The following is an 18,602-nucleotide window of genomic DNA, read 5'->3' as shown; positions in this document are numbered from 1 at the left end:
TAGGGTCAAGAAGCGAGGATAGACAGACCGATCAGCACAAAAGGACCCAACGAGAAACCAATCATGGTGATCGCCAAGGGTGTGCGTGAGGTCTATTGGCCCGAGATTAACTGGAGGAGGAAACCCAAAAGTTAGTCGGGCCCAAACGAAGGGTTATTCCCCGCGGTGGATGTCTGCACAGCATGAAGCAAGGACTACCATGTCTGAGTCGGCTATGTATGTGTTACCGTGGAATGCGCTAGCACGGCGATGAAGTTCACTTCCGCATTCAGTTCGAATAATGACATCTGAGATGCTGTGTTTTCTTAGTGCACCCGGATCAATGGCAATGGATAATGGGGGTGGTTACTGTGGATGGGTCACGGCCGGGGTAGAGCTCGGCTAAGGAATGTTGGAGACCCGCCCCCACGCGGGGAAGTTCTAGGCATTGCTTACTTGCTTACCAGCTTACCAAGGCTCGATTGCTACTGGAAGATTTCCATTAACGCCAGCAATAAAACGATATAAAGGCTATCTACTGTACAGACGCACGGGAAGACGAGACTGCTCTTCAATCCCAAATCCCAATTCGGGATCGCCGCGCCGAAGGTCTTGCTCCCAGAAACCGAAATTTAAACTCGTGGAAGCTCGGATGACTCTTCAAAAGCCCATAGGCGGCAGTAGCCACCTTGATAGAGTGAAACCGAACATAGACCTCCCCGAGTGCCTGTCCGTCTTCGATCCGTTCAAGATAGTCCAAGTACGGCGACCGGCCTAAGACCCGACGAATTTCTGCCTTCAAAGTGTCCCGCACACCAGATATACAGACACACCGCGTATGACCCTCTTCGAAAACCAGCCGTGCCATACCAGCCGTCATAGGATATGTTGGAGTCGAGACTAGGGTCACTTTAGCCTGTGTCGCTCCCAGGGCGAGACTTCCGCCTGAAGTTTCAAGGAAGTCAAAAGTATCTGCCTGGGTAACGAAGGCAATGAAAGCGGTGTTAGACCCTGTGATAGATACAGTATCGAGGAGGTGCGCTGAATAGATTTCACCGTGGACCAAAGGCAAAAGTTGCTGCAGAGTCACATCTGATGGTAGTTTCTCAATAGTGACGGCGCGGTATACATCTCTGTCACTCTCAGCGGGTATATAGCGCAGACCGAACTGAAACATCCAGAGCTCAGCTGGAGATCCTTTGCTGACAATGTTCGGGCGATACAGCAACGCGTCGAGTTCTTCGTCCGTGTTCTCAAAGACACTGCATCCTGCGAGGGCCCATCTGATTGTACCATCCCACGGCACAAGCACTGGTGGTTTCATCGTGACGAACGGCTGTTTCTTAACACACACCGGGCGGGTTAACCATGGCAGTTGGACCTGGGATATAGTGGTAGCTGCACCGGAACTAGGACTCACTTTCTGGGGTTCCAGCACGGGAATAGACAGACTGTCAACGTGCTGGTCAATGAGCAGGCTCGTCGCTCTCTCTGTAGGCTGCTTCTGAATTGTGATCCGGATAACGGAAGACTTTTTGATAGGTGACAGTGGCTGTAGGCTGGGGACTTTGATGTCGTCAAGCCCGCTGTCGAGGAGACTGGAGAGCGGAGCAGTACTGTTCTGAGCACATGGATTCACTGGAGCCAGCGCGGTCCGCTCCATCTGGAGACTGTTCTTTTCATTTTTGTGAGCCATGTCTCCCCGCTCGATCGTCTGAAGCATTATGAATACATAAGATTCTATGCGGTAGACCACAAAGCAAAGAAACACTATGGTTATAAGCAACAGGACTAGGATGGTCCCTGAGTCACGCTGGGGCCCATTCTGGTATGGCTGGGAGGGGCACCCTTCCATTTTGGGAAGTGGCGCTGGTAGTAGGTGTGTTGTGAAGTTCTCGAGCGCCACAACTTGGTGAAGAGCTTCGTCACCTAGCAACCTTCCCTTTGTTCAGACAGTCAAGGTATTTTATGCGAGGATGAGGAGATTATGTAGGTTGGAAGAGGATCAAAGGATCGATGGCCTTTATATAGGATTGCTAGCAGATCGGTTCCAAGAGCTGTGGAAGAGGGAATATTGTAGGTTAGGTGAGGATTGAGAGCGCAGTAGACTTCAAAGGACTACTAGCAAATTGCTACCAACAGCCGTGGAAGGTAGAGTGAGTTGAAAGTGGTCAAGCCTAGAGGGCAATTAGGATACTCTATTAAGCTGGATGAGAAAGCTTTGAGAGAGAGAGATCTGAGATGGTTGTGTCGCCATCAGGGCAGGAAACCAAACGTGCATTATTCCTGAGTATACAGCATGCCATGGGTACCTAGCAGTACTGCATGTGTGAGGAGCGACTGAACATCAAAGACCAATGGCTTCTACAAGTGACCCTCCCTCAACGACCTCTCGATATGTACATAGTATATTCAATAGAGTCAGGCCTGCTGTCTGCGACCGCTTTACATGAAATAAGCGCAATCAGCGTGACACACCCCGCAGGTACGACATATGCTCTTCACCCGATAGTAGTGACTTATGAGCAAGAAAAGATGTACAAGGTCAATCTGCCTGGCTACCCTAGAAATTCGCCCTGGGCCAATGCGATCCATGGCAAGTCTTCGGACCAGCATCGCTGCATTAGCGTGCGAGCGCTTTGCATCTAGTGGCAAAGTTAGACATGGCTAATGCGTGGATAACTACCGACTCACCTGTTTCATTCCTGTTCTTTCGAGGAAATCGAAGCGCTCTTGGATTTCTGCTCGTTGCGCAGAATCCCGGGCTTCACAACCCGCAGTAAACAACGGGAACAGCACTCCGACCTCTGCAGACGCACTCTGCCGGATGTCGCCTATTGCCTTGAAGAGCTCCCTTTCGGCCCCCGTAACCGCATCAGAGAAGGGTGACGCATTCAGCACCCGACGATGAAGGTGCAATAGTCCTGCATAGTGAAAGGCCCGGTCAGTGGCTAGGAAATCCGTCTTGCCCAGACCGAAGTGTGTTGCATCAGCATAGGCGTAGGTGTCCAGAACGCCGAGATCCGCTATCAAGGTTTCGGCTTCAAAAACAACATCTGGCGATGGTTCCCAGTCCGGGACAAAGACTCCGTGTTCGTCAAAACGCTCGTTATCACACTCGTGAGTTAATCTTCCCAGCCGCATTAGGAATAGACCCGTCTTTGGTGTATACCCACTGAAGCAGTCGACACAATATTCGCCCTGCGGTCCTGCATCGGAGCATATGGACAAGACAGAATCATATGCAGACAGTGGTGGTCCACTTTGTCGGCATGACAGGGCGCCCATGAGATCAATATACCCCAGCCAGCGCGCGAGGAATGCGCCGACACGGTTTCCAGGGTATGACATCTGCTCTTGTCGTGCCAAATACAGGTCCCGAGCAAGCTTCAAGTGACTCTGCCATGGAATGGGCACTTCAAACGTGCTGGGAGAGATGATTTTCAAAGAAAGGAGCATAATTGCAGTCGCCAGATGACTGTCGGTCACCTTCTCACGGGGATCTTCAAGCGCTAAGCGCAGAGTGGGAAAGACATTGCTCACCCAGTGTGCGATCCGGGTTGCGGGCTCAGGATGGCCCAAATACCGCGCCCGATGACTAGCGGAATATGCCAGCATCAAATTCAGAAGATTAGAGTCGCCAATCGCCACTGATTAATTCATGTCAGTAAATGCGCTGGGTTGGGTCAACAACTAATGGTACGTACTGGTCGGTAACACCGAGATAAACGGGTTATTTTCGCAATCATGAGGAACCAGCATCCGGCCAGTATGGTTGAGGAAGTGGTGGAAATACATCAAGTTGATCGGCGTCTTCACGAGTGACGGTGGCAAAGGCGAGAGATACCGCGGTATGTTTATTGGTACTGGCGATACATAGTAGCCACGCTTGTTGCAGTCAGATCCATTGTACTTCGCATTACCTGTATGCGAACCTTCCGAGGTCGAAGTGGAAGCAGGTTGACTGTCCGCGTTGAACAGGTCCAATGCATAGTTGATGTCAATGGCGGAATGATCGTCGTTCTTGTTGAGATCGAGATCCGGGCGCCCGCAATCCAACCCGTAATTGTCCGTGACCCTGGTCAGATAAGCCTGCCACCTCTTCTCCGACATGGAAACGTCCTCTGGTTCCGATAGGTTCTGACCCGCACCGTCAGCAGCATGGGAAACGCATCCTGGGCGAGAATAACCCCCATCGGATTGGCTATCAGGATGCAGCGGATCGTTCATAATCTTGCTGAAGAAGTTCTCCGTATGGACGGCTGGACCCGCCTGCAGCGCTGGGGCCTCGTGAGCCAATCCTGACGAAAGCAAACTTGCTTCTGCGGACCCTGGCGATGCCGCATTCTGAGCAGAAGATGATGCATGTGAATTGAAGTCTGCATAGATGCTCATCACATCCGTAGACGAGGAATAGCTAGAAAACTCAGTACGAGAATCGGGCATGTGATTAGAGTCGGGCGGGGAATGATGGAGATCCGATGTATGCCGGAGAAATGAGATGGGCCCCGATATCGTGGCAGAGGAAAAGGCGAAAGCCGCGAATGAACCGACTGTCGAGTTCGTATCCGTAGGCGATGGGTATGAGATGGTGTCCAGCGACTGGGGTGCAGGCGGGGAGAAAGCGAGCAGAGTCTCGCTCGACGACGATGTGGCTAAATCGGGGGACAGGTCTGGCCATGGGGTGGTCGCTTCTTGTTCTTGCGACGCAGCTCCCATGTCTACAGAGGTCTTGCCATTTGTACAGTTGGATTCATTATTTAACTGGCCAAAGGCAGTCGGAGATTCATGGAGGATATCAAGTAATCCTTTAGGACTGGTTGTGGATGTTCCTATTTCCATACCCCTTGCAAGTCCGACATCCCATAGCAAGTCCCCTGTAGCTTGATCCGGCGCAGTCGTTCCGTCTCGAATGGAAATAGGCGTGAATTGCTGGGCTGGACTCGGGGCATCCGGATGAAATTGGTTTGAGGGCGAGAAACTGAAGGTGGCATAGTGGCCCGACGGACTACTGGACTGAGAGCTGGGGGAGTCTACAGAAGATTTTCTCCGTGTCCTCCCGCCCCAATTCAACCTGATGCTATAGTCACATGGTTCATTCTGGCGTCGACAGTTGAGGCACGATGGCTTCTCCTCCCCACTGCATAGAAATTAGCTTTCGTCGTCAACTTTAAATGTGATGGCATAACGGTCTTAATGAAGAGCAATTCTGATAGCAAACTAAATAAGGCCTGGGCATTAGACAAACCATTTCACCTTTCGGGCTTTGCAAGGCCTGGGACAGGTTAATGATAGGTTATTGGTAAATTGGCATCCTGGCAAACTCACCAGCAGCCCTTACGTGATCGTCGTTTCGGCTCTGGCGCGCCGGGTCTTCTGGGGCGAGGCATGGAAGTTCACACCCGATCTGGCTGAGGGATTAAATCCGACAAACAGCAATCGCGACCACAGCGATAAATGGTCCGGAATCTGAGATGGTTCCGATCTACCTTGCAGAGTAAGATCGCCATACAGACCGAAACAGCGATCACGATCTAGACAAGAGGCTGAAGATGGCTTTTTTCCTGCGTGTAGGGCGTTTCACCCAAGACGATAAGAAACGATAATCGACAAGACACCCACACCCGTTGTTCGTACTCATCGGGGTGTGGGGAAGAATCCACGGTAATCTATGTGGTTTGACAGCAACCCTACTAGTCGATCGACTCCGTTTGCAAGCTGAAGAGTAGCCAAGAATTTAGGGAAGGTATAGGGTGACGCTATTGTTGTTCGAGGATAAGAAGCAAAAGCCAGCGAGATTTAGGACTTTTGGAGTGAAGGAAGAAAAGAAGGGGAGGAGTGGAAGTAATCACCGAACCAAGATACATGCTACACGAGACCGGCGGAGAAGACAAGCCAGTCAACAGTCTTCAAGCCCAGCCGATAACCAGTCAGTGGGGGGGAGGCCATCGGCCGTCTCCATCAATCAGACCGGCCTGATAAGCCAAGAGCCCAGCTGGTCCGGGCGGCGGGTTTCTCCGGTTCACGGCGGTCTGCCCAGTTCGGTTGTTGTTCAGCTGTGCCCAGCTTTACCCCGTCAGGCTTAGCTGCCCCAGGTTACTAAGGCCTCCCCGGAATAGCCGGGCATCCTAGCCAGCTCTTTAGATCATTGCATTAGTGAGATCCCTATCTCTCTTATTCAATGCCTCTTCGGCAGTGATTGCAAAGTGTCCGGGTTGTTGTAACCGAGCTCTCTTTCTAATTAATCGAAGTCCTTCCATTTTCTACCTCTATCCCGCTTCCAGTATGGCGTCTTCTGCAACAATTCGGTCGCTTCAGCGGAAACATCCCCTGCAGCGCCTGTCCAGCCCGTCTAGAGGCTTCTCGGCCTTGGTCCATGTGAGCACTTATCCGTGTCGGTCGCTCGTTCCTTGGGCTGATGTTTCTTTCCCCCATGGCAGTCTCTTGGTCTTGCCAGCTTCTTCTTCTCGTTCAAGTAGTACGTTGAGTTCCGCTACAGCTCGTGCTCCCCGGTGCTCGGCCCGCCCACTAACCAACCCGTTCTCTAGCATGCACGAGAACCCCAATAGGGCGTAAGCTCCCCATGTCCTTGGCCTGGAGTAACCAGGATGCTGATTGACCCTTCCTGACAGTAATGAAGCATATGGTTGGCATTTCCAGTACCTGACCGTCATTGGGCTGACGCTGGCCACGCTCACCTTTACCGCCGGTCTGCTGGCGGATATGACGTTATCGGCTCGGCTATTTTTAGCCAAGAACCTTCTTTCTGTATGCAGCGCTCCAATGGAAGTGTTGATCAGCATCCTATACTGGGGGCTCCGTCTGGTAATTACTTTCCTCATGGACGATTAGAATGCCATCTAATTGTTTAACAGATCGACAAGCGTTTGGTTGTTCCTGATTGGGTGATACTTCCTATGCATGCCGGTGAGTCGGACTCGGATCTACTTGAGGTCTCATCTTGCTAATATCGAGTGCAAGATGTCGGCTTCCATGCTGTACCGTCGATTGTATTACTGATTGACCTTCTTCTCCTTTCCCCTCCTTGGACGATTACAGTTCTCCCTGCACTAGCTCTGTCCAGTACAATCGCTTTTGGATACTGGTTTTGGATCGAGCGTTGCTTCCAGTTCAACGGATGGTACGTCTTGTATTTGCCTTTATGGAGATGCGACTTACTGACCGCACAGGTATCCTTACCCCGTCTTCGATGCTGTAGGATTTGAGGGTCGCGTTGGACTCTTCGCCTTGAGCGCCGTTGTCATGGCGCTGAGCACGGGAACCCTCAAATGGCTCTATGGCCGCGTGAACGGATACGGAACGAGCGCCAAAGCCCAGTCTCGTCCTGGAGCGATCAAAAGCAACGGCAGTATCTAATCGTATATCTTGAGTTGCAGGGTATGACGGTGGACCTACTGATTCAGACGAGATATAACCCGCCAAGGTATAGAAGCGATCATATTTGTTACCAGCATCTAACACTTCAGCCAATTAATACGATATATACGAGTCCTTTACTCCCGAGATATACCATACAATATTACGCATCTCTTTCTTCAACCACTAGACTCGATACCCCGCAAGCGCTCTGGACCCCCGCATTTTATAGCCGAGCTCATTCAACACCAAGAGCAAATTACATAACAGAAATAGTGTCTGCCAAACAACCAGCCTATTCAAGCCTTCTACAGTCCTTAGATTTTCGGCCCAATCTTCCTTCAGAGAAACTACTCGAACCCCCTAGTAGTGGTCTCAATCCGCTGCTCTCCCAATATCGGTATTGCAATCTTCATCTTCGCATCCTATTCAAGCACCAGATCAACCGATCACAACCAGCGGGTCTTCTCTTCTACAACGCACCACCAATATAGGTGGTGATTGAAATGCAACATGGCGGGATTTTCTTATTTGTACACCTAATTCTGACATGCATTTTTCATCTGCTTCACGATTTTGTTGGTTTGCTTAGCGACCATAGTAATGCCTCGAACATTGCAGTATTTCAATGCCATATTCCACTCTCGTGCCAATGAGCTTTCTATAAGCACTGTAGTTTTTAGCAGAAGCTGAACGCAATAGATATATCTTTTAGCACTCATCACTCAAAGCAAGCACCGCTCTGTATAGTCCATATTTACCGCGGCATTTCCCAATGAGGTCATGTCTCAGTCCCGCTTACATAATCCCCAGCTTTACCCGCCGAACTTCAGAACGAATCAATCAAACCACCATCACCACAACATCCTACCACTTCCAACCCAACATCCATCCACCATGCACGCCCCCTCGATTAGCGGGATGCGTACCGCCATGCTGAGCGGACGCCTCACCTCCAAGACGCTGGGCCCCTTCGCCCACCCCAGCAGCTGCACCAACCCGTTGTATCAAGCGCTCTCTCAGACCCGGACCGCAAGCACCTCCTCCATGCGAGTCCGCAGCACACAGACCCTGAAGCCCACCACAGCTCTGCGTCCCTCGACGACGACAACGCAGCTCCCGAGCTCTCTGGTTCTCCGCCGCGCCAACTCCTCTGCCGCCGCCGCTGCCAAGAGCGAAACCGTCCGTCTCGACTGGGACTCGTTCTTCAAACTCCGCGCTAGCCGCCGCCGGTACTCGCTCGCCTCGTCGATCGTGAGCTCCCTGTTCACCACGGTCATTGGTGTGCAGGTTCTCTCGACGCAGGATCTGGAGTCCCTCGGGGCGCAGGTCATGGGTCTTGATCCGTTTGTGGTGCTGGGTATGGCAACGGCGGCGTGCGGTGCGGCGGGTTGGCTTGTCGGTCCGTTTGTAGGGAATGCTGTTTGGGGGTTGGTTTATCGGAGATATAAGCCTGCTGTTATGGTGGTAAGTTTCTTTCCTTTCCCTTACTTAAGTTGCTATTGAGAAGAAGTGTGGATACTGATATTGGGTTGTGTATGTGTATAGAAAGAGAAGGAATTCTTCGACCGCATTAGACGCTTCCGTGTCGACCCCTCGTCCAACTCCATTGCTAATCCCGTTCCTGATTACTATGGTGAGAAGATCGGTAGTGTGCAGGGTTATCGCCAGTGGTTGAAGGATCAGCGGGCGTATAACCGCAAGAGACGTCATTTCATCGTTTAGTTTAGTGGTTCTGTTTTGCATGGGATGCCTCTTTTTTCTTTTGAGTGATTGTTATTATGGCATTCTCGAGAACCCCGTGGATTGAGTTCTCTACTTCCTGTTTGTACGAATATTCATATCAGTGAGCGATTTAAAAATGATTATTGAATATGTTCACTTCTCTACTACAGTATCTACATGCCAGCGTTGCCTCCTAGTCTTTTTCTGCCTTTCACAACTTCGACTTTTCGACCTCCTTCCTCGGATCAATATCCACCTCTCCCCACCAAGGATAATTCCCCGGCCCATCCACGTCCAAATCACACTTGAACTCGGGCTTCCTCTTCTCAAAGAACGCCCCGACACCCTCCTTCTGATCCCTACAGCATCCCCTTGTCAGCACCAATCAACACCGAAGGAAAAAGAACAAAAAACTTACTGCGAAGCAAACATATGCCCCAAAACCCTCGACTCCAGCAAATGCGCCTCCTCCACACTCCCCGGCGCCCTCCACATCAACGCGCGATTCAACGCCCCGGCCATCGGGCTCACCAGCTGGGCCATCTCACTCGCCAACTCGACCGCCCGCTTCACCACCCCTTCCTTGGTTGGGAACGTTTCAGCAAAGAGTCCCCCAAAGTGCGGTGATGTGGGCGGGTGCACTGCCCCCGTGGAGACGAGGTACATGGCGCGCGAGTACCCAATGAGCCGGGGCAGGAGGTAGCTGGAGCAGGATTCCATGGTTATGCCGCGGCGGGCGAAGACGAAGCCGTATTTGCTGGGGGTGTGGGCGATTCTATACCGCAGTATATTGTTAGGTGTTGTGCGTAGGGTGGGGAAGAGGGGAGATGGGAGTGGAATACCGTATAGCCGCAGGAAGAGTCATGGTCATGCCGACTCCTACGGCGGATCCTTGCATTGCGGCGATGGTGGGCTTGCGGCAGCGGTGGATGGAGAGGGCAACGCGGCCGCCGCTGTTGTTTTCATATCTCTAGTTAGCTGCTTATTCCTTTCTTCAATTCGAGAGTTCAACGGGTCATAGACAAAGTCCGTAGTAATGATGGTATATGATACCCACCTATCGCGATAATCACCCAAATTCAACTTCTTCCCCTTCTCGCCTACGCTGAATCCAATCTCGAGATCCGCTCCAGCGCAGAATGTATCTCCGCTCCCGGTGAGGACTATCACCTTCACGCGGGGATCGCGGTCAAGCGTGGTAAAGGCCCATTCGAGCTCCTGGGCCATGGTGGAAGTAAAGGCATTGCGTTTCTCGGGCCGGTTGAGGGTGATGATGATGACGGGGGTGGGGGAGGGGGTATTGGGTGGGTGATGGGAGAGTTTGATGTGGGATGTTGGGTGGGATTCGTAGGATGGAGGGAGGGAGATGGACATGTTGATAGTAGTTATGATTATGATGGATTGTGATGATTGTTGAAATGGGTGATGATTGGGACTGATTGTTGTGATGATGCTGCTATCGAGTGATCACCTTGTCTTACTATCTTGCTTTATATAGTCTGTCCCAACATGCAACATAGTCAATTACTCGGTTATCAGAGTTTGTTCAGTAAACACTATAGAAGTATGCTGGTGATGGATGATGGATGATGTGCGCCGAGGTCCGGCTATTACTCCGTGAATGTGGTGAGTTTACCCCGCAGTTCTAACATGAGATCTAAGAGCTATGTTCACCTCAGTAGCTATGCAAAATGAAGATCTGAATAGCTGTAGCTGTCAGATGTGCCAGATATTGTAATCAGGAAACTACTAACTAGTTAGCCGATGTGCCGTTAGAGTTGACGGATGTTGTAATCCGGTCCCTTGATGCCGAGGTATGCACCCTACAGTAAATATGGTAGGCTGACCTCCTAGCTTAACAGACTAGGCTACCTAATCACCTTGACGTACTTGACAGGTCGAGCATGTTAATGTGATCGAGTCTGCAGGATGGACTCGATAATTGAGAGTGCAGGATGAGGCATGCACAGCGCACTGAAGTGGGTTCAATACGAGAACCGACTCCATCCAAAACCAAGAATAATTGAGACAATGAGTGGTGCTAAACTGCTTCGCCATCAGACGCTAAATCAATTGTTTCATTGACACTGCCCTGTTGATTGTGTCATGATGAGACTTCTGAGGATGCAAGGAAATGTGTCAATTATTTTCCCCTTCCTAATGTTCTTCCACAATGTTCTTCTCTGCTCATCTCTTCTTCTTCTGGCGGCGGGCACCGTTTGAGGCTAAGCTTTTTCTGGGCAGGCTTTTTTTAGCCCGCGCGGGATGCAATTTCGCTCTTTCGCTCCGAGACAGTCAAGCAAAGTCAAGCAAAGCAAGCCATCCAGCCAGCCTATTCTTATCGTCATCCCGACTTTCTCTCTCTCTCTCAGCCAATTGACCCTCTAGAAATCCACAATGGCTTTGGGCGCTATTCCCAACTCTGCACCTATTATCGAATCCCTACTCGGATAATGCCTTACGCAGCATGCCTCAGCCCTGGCGCCCACCGCGTGATCGGCCAATGGGCCAGCGCGATCCCAAAACTTGGCTACTCGGACGTGGGTCAACTCACAGGGTTTTGACCACCGCTCCACTGGGCCGATAAACGAAGAGCGGCCGGACTATCAGCTGGCCAGCAAAGACTAATAGCAAACTAAGCGATGGGCAGACCCTGAGGGCCCAGGACCTCCAAAGCAGCAAGCCTCAGAATCATGGCTCCAAGCTAACTCTTGCTAGTCCGCTGCTGGCTTATCTGCTGTCGCAATCCGGTCCTGCCTTTTGTTTTCCTTTTCCCTCTTTTCCTTCCTCCCCTCCATCCTCTCCTCCGTTCTCCCTGATCGTTTGCCAACCAGTATGTGACCGATGGCTCTCAATCACTTCAACAGAAAGCAGAGGCTGCTTCTGTCCTCTTTCGCCATCCTATTTTTCTTCCTTGTCGTCCTCTGTCACTTTCGGTCCGCCCGTGACCCAGGCTCGTTCTTCTTCCAGCCCACCGAAGGCTATCGCCCGGGATACAGTCTTCAGCGTATTAACGAATCGCTGGAGTGGCTGTCAGCCTTTAATCGCTCCGATGCTGCCCCGTCCCGGCCCGTCTCCCATGTCAGCCCGCCGCGAGAGAAAACTGCCTGTGTAGGCATCGTCACCGTGAAGCGTCCCCTGCAGCAGGACCTCGACACTACCATTGCTTCGATTCTTGATACCCTTTCACCGGAGCAGCGGGCCGCGCTGACCGTCCAAGTGCTCTTTGCCTTGAGCAAACCCTCCGACCACCCGGACTACAACCAGACATGGGTATCAAATGTCGTTGACCGCGTGCTCACCTACGACGATGTCGACGCGCCCGGGTATATCATAATGAACTTGGAGAAGAAGAACAACATAAAGAAGAAATCTCTGATTGACTACCGACTCGGGCTACAGGCATGCTACGACATGACCGACGCGCCGTGGATCATCATGCTGGAAGACGACGTTGTGGCCCAGCGCGATTGGTACGAGCATACTATGCGCAGCGTTCAACAGGTAGAAGACTGGCGCCGGCACGATACGATCAGGGACTGGCTATACCTGCGGCTCTTCTACACGGAGAAGTTCCTCGGCTGGAACTCGGAGAATTGGCCCATCTACCTGTCCTGGAGTGTGCTGCTGGTCTCCCTTTGCGCCAGTGCGGGCATGTACACTCGACGAAAGATTCGCTCTACGCAGGGCATCCTCACCAACTCGTTCCTGTTGGTAGTCTGCTTCTTCTGCGTGCCGCTACTGATCACCCTCTTCTTCCTGGCCGGTCGGGTGACCTGGTACCCCATGCAGAATGGGGTGCACGTAATGAACGCGCACGGCTGCTGCTCGCAGGCCCTTCTCTTCAATCGCGAGAATGTTCCAGCCCTCCTGGAGTACTTCGAGCACATGGAGGACGTGGTCCCCACCAAGGCGGTGGACAGCGTGATTGAGATGCAGGCGGGGCGGGCCGAGCTGGACCGACTGGCCATCTCCCCGTCGCAGATGCAGCACGTCGGAGCAGTCTCGTACAAGGAGAAGAAGAAGTCGTGGAAGTGGGAGGGACCGTATCGCGTCAAGGGAGCGCATGGGGTCTGGAGTATGGGATTTGAGCAGGCGTACGAGACGGATATGGATCGATTATTCCAGATGGACGGTTCGGCATGATTTATATACGCTGTATGCAGCAACGCATGGCATGGATGGGATGCACTGGTTTATGAACACGCATGACTGGGTTAATGTTTATGGTATGGTGTGTATATATATACATAATGGTTTCCTTGGTTTGTTATTATAGAGTCACTATACAATTGACTGTGTATAACGATTGCATTATATTGGAACTAGTACTATACTCTATCGCCCATCTCCTCTTTCTAATACCGAACTACCCCCCTCAATAGATGAAATAGTCACGGGGGAACCATAATCCCTAACTAATGTATGATGCAATTATTCTTCTTCCATTGATTAGTAGTATTATACAATACCCTATTTCTCATAGCTATGATCCTTTTCCAAATAACAGAGAGATAATAGCATTAAGAGAGAAAGTAATCCCTGCGGGGAAAGCCTGGCCCTACTGCCACAGCAGCAATACAATGAATCAACCAAAAATACGACATAATCAATAACATGCCACAAACGACACTAGTATCCAAAGAACAATAGGAAGAATTTTCCAGGAGGTTTCCAGTCGGCGTCTGGAATGAATAGGAAAATCATAATCCAAGGTAATATAGTAATATAAAGAGGAAAAAGTGGGGTCAGGTAAGTTAAATTAGTTTCCACTTCCAGGTCCGGTCGTTGCCCATGAGGTAAGAGAATATGAACGCGGTCTCCAAGGTAGACGGATAGGAGGAAGAATTGTTGAATGGATGAATAACTGGAAGATAAAATTATATGGAGAAGATGTTAATGACAGGATCCGAGAAACCCAGTTGGAAGAGGTGGAATGGAGAGAAAGAAAAAAGATAAAAATGAAAAAAACCGTCTCGGTCATTCGGCCCCAAAGCAGGACGTCATTTGATCAAAATCAAAGTCTTGGCCGCCATTCAGCCTTTTCTTTCTCGCTCGCTCGCGGGCCTTTGCCACTTTTGCGGCTCCCCCAGCTCTCTTTTTTCTTGTGTTGATCATCGTTGGGTTAGCTATTGCGTGCTTTCCCTCCCCTCCTCTTCATCATCTTCTTTTCTTTCTTTGTCTGATCGAGAAATCTCCTTGCGTCGTTGCGCCTCCGCAATCAATCGCATCCCATACTTCGACCTTACTCTGCTCAACCCACTCTCCCGATCGCATCCTCTCCGCCCTCCCCTCCCCTCCCCTCCCCCCTGTTCGGCAACAATGGGCGGCGCTAGAAACATCTCCCACGGCCGCGGCGGCGCAGGTATGTTCAGCACTATCTCTTTCACCAGCTTCTCTCTCCCCAACTCAAAAATAAACTCCTTCTTTTAACGCGATATCGTTCTCCACATAGGCAACATCTTCTCCGGCAACAATGAATCCCGCACCACCCCAAAGGACCTCGTCACCCCCACCATCAAACAAGACATCTTCACCACCGGTCGCGGCGGCTCCGGTAACATGATGCACAATGATCCGGAACACCCCGAGATAGCCCGAGAAATGCAGGATGTGGAGTCGCCCCCGTTGCGCGTGGAAGAAGCACCGCACTTTATGGGCCGAGGTAATTCCCCCTATACCTCCTATACCTCCCTTTAGTCCGTGTGTTACTTGTCCCTCGAGGAAAGCAAGCAATGAAGGCAATGAGCTAATCAATGGGTTGTAATGTTATCCAGGCGGCGCTGCAAATGCATATATTCCCTCCGCGGAAGAAGAGAAGCGCGTGCGCGAACAGGAAGAGGAGCAGTTGCGGCGTGTGCGCACGCAATCGAAGGATCGCAGGAAGGATGGTGAGACCGCGAGTGTTGCTGGTGAGGGTGGTGCCGGTGGTGGAGGTGGTGAAGAACGGAATCCGTCCAGTTGACTAGCACATGTTTGGAGTTGAGGATGAGGTTGGATTACTGCTGGGATGTCATTTCTGTCAGTTGTTTTCTGCTGGCGGATATGACACGGTAGTGTATGGCATGGTGTGCTGTGGTAGGGGGAGGTAGTGAGGGAGAGTAAGTGAGCTGGTATTGCTCTCGCTCACCACAACTTACTCTTCTCTTTCCTTTCCCTGCTATGTCTGCGCTGTGCCTTTCTGGCTTTGACTTTTCTCCAAACGTGTGTTTGTTGCACCCATGTGTGCGTGCTTGTGTTCCAGTCCTCTTTGTCTTGAGATAGATTGGACTGGACTGGACCGACGAGATGGATGGGATGGAAACATCCCATCTATCTATCTATACTTCGACTGACTGACTGACCGACTGATACCTGCACTACCTTCTCCACACAACATCCAGCAATCAGTGTGCAGGTCGTGCTCGACACCACCAACCTACCCACCCACCCACCCACTCACCCACTTACCTATCTCTCCATCTCTATACCCATCCACCTAAAGATGGAGAGATCTCTCTCACATCCCCTTCCTTATCTCTTCTTCCTTTCATATTCCCTCCCATTCGATCTGGATCTGTTTTTGTGTTTTGAAGAATACCCATGTAGTAAAGAAACCCGGACGTGGGAAAAAGAACGGCGCGATGGGCGGATTTTGTCATTTCACTGTCATCTTTTTTGATTGCTGTTGTGGTATTTTTCTTGTGTTTGGATTCGGGGTATCATTATATGTCTCTGTTTTAGTAATATAATCTCATTTTCCTGTTTAAATTGAACAAGTGCTCACCGGGCCCCTTTTGTACTATGTGGTTGTTGGCACTATTGTTAGTGCGTCTCCAATGAAATCGCGGGGACTTATCTATGGGGACTGGGAATGGGGATGGCTGCATATTGCTTTTTTCCTGCCTTGTTTCTTTAGTGGCTATTACTACGGGTATTATTATGAGGGGTTCTGTTACTCAGTCTATGCCGAGGTAAATAGTGTAGATCGTGTGTGAATCTATGATTGGATTGGAAATGTATCTATGCATAGCTTGCTCTGAAACCGAAATGAAATACCAAAGTACGCCGTGTATTGCTGATGAGGTATCATCCATCTCATGCCAAGTGAGTATGTGTCCCATGTGATCATGCCATAGGTAGTGGTAGATGTTGTAGATGTCCAGCACCCTTGTTCAGATTGTGCTGTTGAGTGATTGGCGGTCGGCATTTTTTTTCCTCCTTCATGTCCACCGGCTAGCCAACTAAGTGTTCCACTAGTTTATTGCATTTGTCTTTCTTCGTTGTGGTGTTTTATTCCGCTCCGCTCTTAGTGCTTATCCCCGGTCGGCCTCCCCAAATGTGATTTCCCGTCATGTCTTGGTCTTCTTTCTGTTGCAGTCCACTGCATAATTCCCTCTTGTTCACGATTGCATGAGTTCCGGGTAGGCCAGTCAAGTTAGAGCCTGGCCCCACGGATGGCAGTAGTGTTTCCCTTGGGTTCAAGGCTATCGACGGGCAGCGTGCACGCTGCACGCGTCTTTCAAGGGTAGTCATGTTGACCACACGATACTCTCCAGCGTGCGGATGCATCCATTGTCGGTGTCTGAACTGCAGATCATGGCCTGGAGAGTGGAAAAATAGGTACTTATAAATCTCGTCCATGAACCGTGTCAGACTGGAGGAATATAGCAGCCTGTCGCGTCCACCACCCAACTGATTGAGTCTCTCCAGTCTGCACCCAGGTGCTGGCCGATCTCCCGGATCAGTCGCGCTCCCCACTCGCCCATCCACCAATGTCCTCGCAGCGAGTGGATAATCACCGCGTAATGGGCCAAGATGGCTAACGCGAAGGGCTGCCTCTGCTGCAGCAAATCCAAGTATCGCGGCGGGATCTGGAAGATCCACTGGAAGGCAATAATCATGGTTTCTCCGCCCCGGGCCAGCTTGTCCAGCGAGTAGCTCAGGTACCGGATCGTCGTGTCATACGTGGCCTTATCATGCGCAGGATCGCGGCTGGCGAGGTCCGCATTCATTCGTGTCAGCGACATGATGGCCAGCCGAGACGTGTCGGGCATGGTTGGCTGCGAGGTGTCGCACTCGAGCAGCGGGCTGAATTCGCCGTCCGCGACCCAATCGATGATTCCTCCTTGGACGTCCACCGACCCGCGTGTGAACCGAAATATGTTGAGAAGCTCATTCAGGACGTCCCCGTGTTTGTTCGTCGTCCGAGGGAGGGCGAAGGAAAAGACGACCATGATACTGGACAAGGCAAAAGCGGCATTGCAGTTGGATTGATCCAGACATCCGGCGACCTTGCCGAGACCGGTCACAGCCCGGGACTGATGTGCCTGGGCGGTTCGGATGTAGTAGTCTTTGGGCGGGCCGGAGGGGCAATTGAAGCCCAGGTCCAGGGCGGAGAGAGCCAAGATGCCGTGCATCAAGAATGGGTGGCGCATGGCTTCCCGCGGCACGACGCCCTGCCAGATTCCCTCTACCGAGGTATTTCGCGAGACCGAGCGGTATGTGGTCGTGCACCATTGCATCATCAACTCGAGGTCTTGGATGTTGAGCTCCCCGGTGGGATTGGAAGGGGCGACGGGGTCCATGACGACGCGGTATTCAGCGAGAATCCTGGGGTTCATGTGGGAAGGGGAGGCGGTGCGGGATGGGGGAAGGGTCGGGGTGGTGGAGCGAGACTTGACCCTAGGCCAGACCAAGGAGTGGGAGGAGGGAATATATTGACATATTATGTTGTCGCTGGTGCAATGGGAGCACTGGGGGTGTTCGTTGGGGCACTGCATCCCGGTCCAATTAGCATCTATGAGGGCGACACAGGACCACCAGTCCCAATTTGAAAAGAACCACTGAAATTAAGAAGTGATGCGGTGTAATTCAGGGGAGGGAGGAGGGGGGGTTGTGGTAATGATGGTGGTGGTAGTAGTGGTGGGAATGGAAAGTAGCAAAGGTCCCGATCCACAGCAGCAATCAAACAAGCAGATAAAGCTCCACTGATAGGTACATATCTAAAGTAGGAGAGGGAGGAGGCCGGGAAGAGAAGGGAAGGGATCACTGCATCATTCAGGCATCCAGGCACCCAGGCAATGATGGGGGAGAGGAAAGGGAGAGGAAAATTGGTGAATGGAGAAGGGAAAGAAACAGAAGGGAGAAAATTAAAAAAGAGGGAAAATGTAAGAAGAAGAAGCAGCAGCAGCAGCAGAAGAAGGGAAAAAGGATGGAAACTTTCAGTGGACCAGAGAGACAACCAAGAAAATAGCAGGCCAGGCCAGGCAACTTAAGTTAAGCTTCACCGGGACTAAAACCCCAAGAGCACCTACCTTGATTCGCCGGTTCCTGCACTCAAAACAGCCATTCCGCGCCGGGGCTCTATAGGTGCGCCGTGCAGGCATTGCTGGGGACTTTTTATTTTTCTTTTCTTCCCTTGGAGATTTTTATTATTATTCCCCGTTGTCCTATTCTCTTTTCCTTCTTTCCAAGTTCCGGGAGAAGGAGGAGGAGATGCTGGAAGGGCTGAAGGGAGAAGGGGGAGGGGGGGGGATCCT

General features: G+C 51.3%; 9 protein-coding genes across 9 annotated transcripts; 4 read left to right on the top strand and 5 right to left on the bottom strand.

The window, feature by feature from the left end:
* Positions 1 to 550: 550 nt before the first annotated feature.
* On the bottom strand, positions 551 to 1,702 carry An01g06400 (hypothetical protein; the record flags this gene model as incomplete). The annotated part of the gene is made up of 1 exon (XM_001389028.1): positions 551 to 1,702. One exon carries the CDS (start codon positions 1,700 to 1,702, stop codon positions 551 to 553), a length of 1,152 nt encoding a protein of 383 aa, XP_001389065.1.
* Positions 1,703 to 2,537: 835 nt separating this feature from the next.
* Positions 2,538 to 5,369, bottom strand: An01g06390 (uncharacterized protein; the record flags this gene model as incomplete). Its single annotated transcript, XM_059748721.1, has 4 exons — positions 2,538 to 2,624; positions 2,674 to 3,629; positions 3,687 to 5,119; positions 5,308 to 5,369. The coding sequence occupies 4 exons, from the start codon at positions 5,367 to 5,369 to the stop codon at positions 2,538 to 2,540; spliced, it is 2,538 nt and encodes an 845-aa protein (XP_059603182.1).
* An 895-nt stretch (positions 5,370 to 6,264) lies between these two features.
* Positions 6,265 to 7,356, top strand: An01g06380 (uncharacterized protein; the record flags this gene model as incomplete). Its single annotated transcript, XM_059748713.1, has 5 exons — positions 6,265 to 6,551; positions 6,612 to 6,804; positions 6,855 to 6,906; positions 7,039 to 7,120; positions 7,170 to 7,356. The coding sequence occupies 5 exons, from the start codon at positions 6,265 to 6,267 to the stop codon at positions 7,354 to 7,356; spliced, it is 801 nt and encodes a 266-aa protein (XP_059603181.1).
* Positions 7,357 to 8,253: 897 nt separating this feature from the next.
* An01g06370 (uncharacterized protein) lies at positions 8,254 to 9,081 on the top strand (the record flags this gene model as incomplete). Its single annotated transcript, XM_001389025.3, has 2 exons — positions 8,254 to 8,823; positions 8,905 to 9,081. 2 exons carry the CDS (start codon positions 8,254 to 8,256, stop codon positions 9,079 to 9,081), a joined length of 747 nt encoding a protein of 248 aa, XP_001389062.1.
* Positions 9,082 to 9,292: 211 nt separating this feature from the next.
* Positions 9,293 to 10,455, bottom strand: An01g06360 (uncharacterized protein; the record flags this gene model as incomplete). The annotated part of the gene is made up of 4 exons (XM_001389024.1): positions 9,293 to 9,440; positions 9,500 to 9,856; positions 9,924 to 10,034; positions 10,139 to 10,455. The coding sequence occupies 4 exons, from the start codon at positions 10,453 to 10,455 to the stop codon at positions 9,293 to 9,295; spliced, it is 933 nt and encodes a 310-aa protein (XP_001389061.1).
* Positions 10,456 to 11,925: 1,470 nt separating this feature from the next.
* An01g06350 (uncharacterized protein) lies at positions 11,926 to 13,227 on the top strand (the record flags this gene model as incomplete). The annotated part of the gene is made up of 1 exon (XM_001389023.3): positions 11,926 to 13,227. One exon carries the CDS (start codon positions 11,926 to 11,928, stop codon positions 13,225 to 13,227), a length of 1,302 nt encoding a protein of 433 aa, XP_001389060.1.
* Positions 13,228 to 14,403: 1,176 nt separating this feature from the next.
* Positions 14,404 to 15,046, top strand: An01g06340 (uncharacterized protein; the record flags this gene model as incomplete). The annotated part of the gene is made up of 3 exons (XM_001389022.3): positions 14,404 to 14,446; positions 14,537 to 14,746; positions 14,859 to 15,046. 3 exons carry the CDS (start codon positions 14,404 to 14,406, stop codon positions 15,044 to 15,046), a joined length of 441 nt encoding a protein of 146 aa, XP_001389059.1.
* A 1,014-nt stretch (positions 15,047 to 16,060) lies between these two features.
* Positions 16,061 to 16,270, bottom strand: An01g06332 (hypothetical protein; the record flags this gene model as incomplete). Its single annotated transcript, XM_059748687.1, has 1 exon — positions 16,061 to 16,270. One exon carries the CDS (start codon positions 16,268 to 16,270, stop codon positions 16,061 to 16,063), a length of 210 nt encoding a protein of 69 aa, XP_059603180.1.
* Positions 16,271 to 16,353: 83 nt separating this feature from the next.
* Positions 16,354 to 17,648, bottom strand: An01g06330 (uncharacterized protein; the record flags this gene model as incomplete). The annotated part of the gene is made up of 2 exons (XM_059748682.1): positions 16,354 to 16,717; positions 16,888 to 17,648. The coding sequence occupies 2 exons, from the start codon at positions 17,646 to 17,648 to the stop codon at positions 16,354 to 16,356; spliced, it is 1,125 nt and encodes a 374-aa protein (XP_059603179.1).
* Positions 17,649 to 18,602: the final 954 nt, after the last annotated feature.

The sequence above is a fragment of the Aspergillus niger genome, assembly GCF_000002855.4.
Source record: "Aspergillus niger supercontig An01".
NCBI lineage: Eukaryota > Fungi > Ascomycota > Eurotiomycetes > Eurotiales > Aspergillaceae > Aspergillus > Aspergillus niger.
The sequence above is the reverse complement of the archived record's forward strand: the minus strand, read 5'-3'. Positions and strand labels throughout refer to the sequence as shown.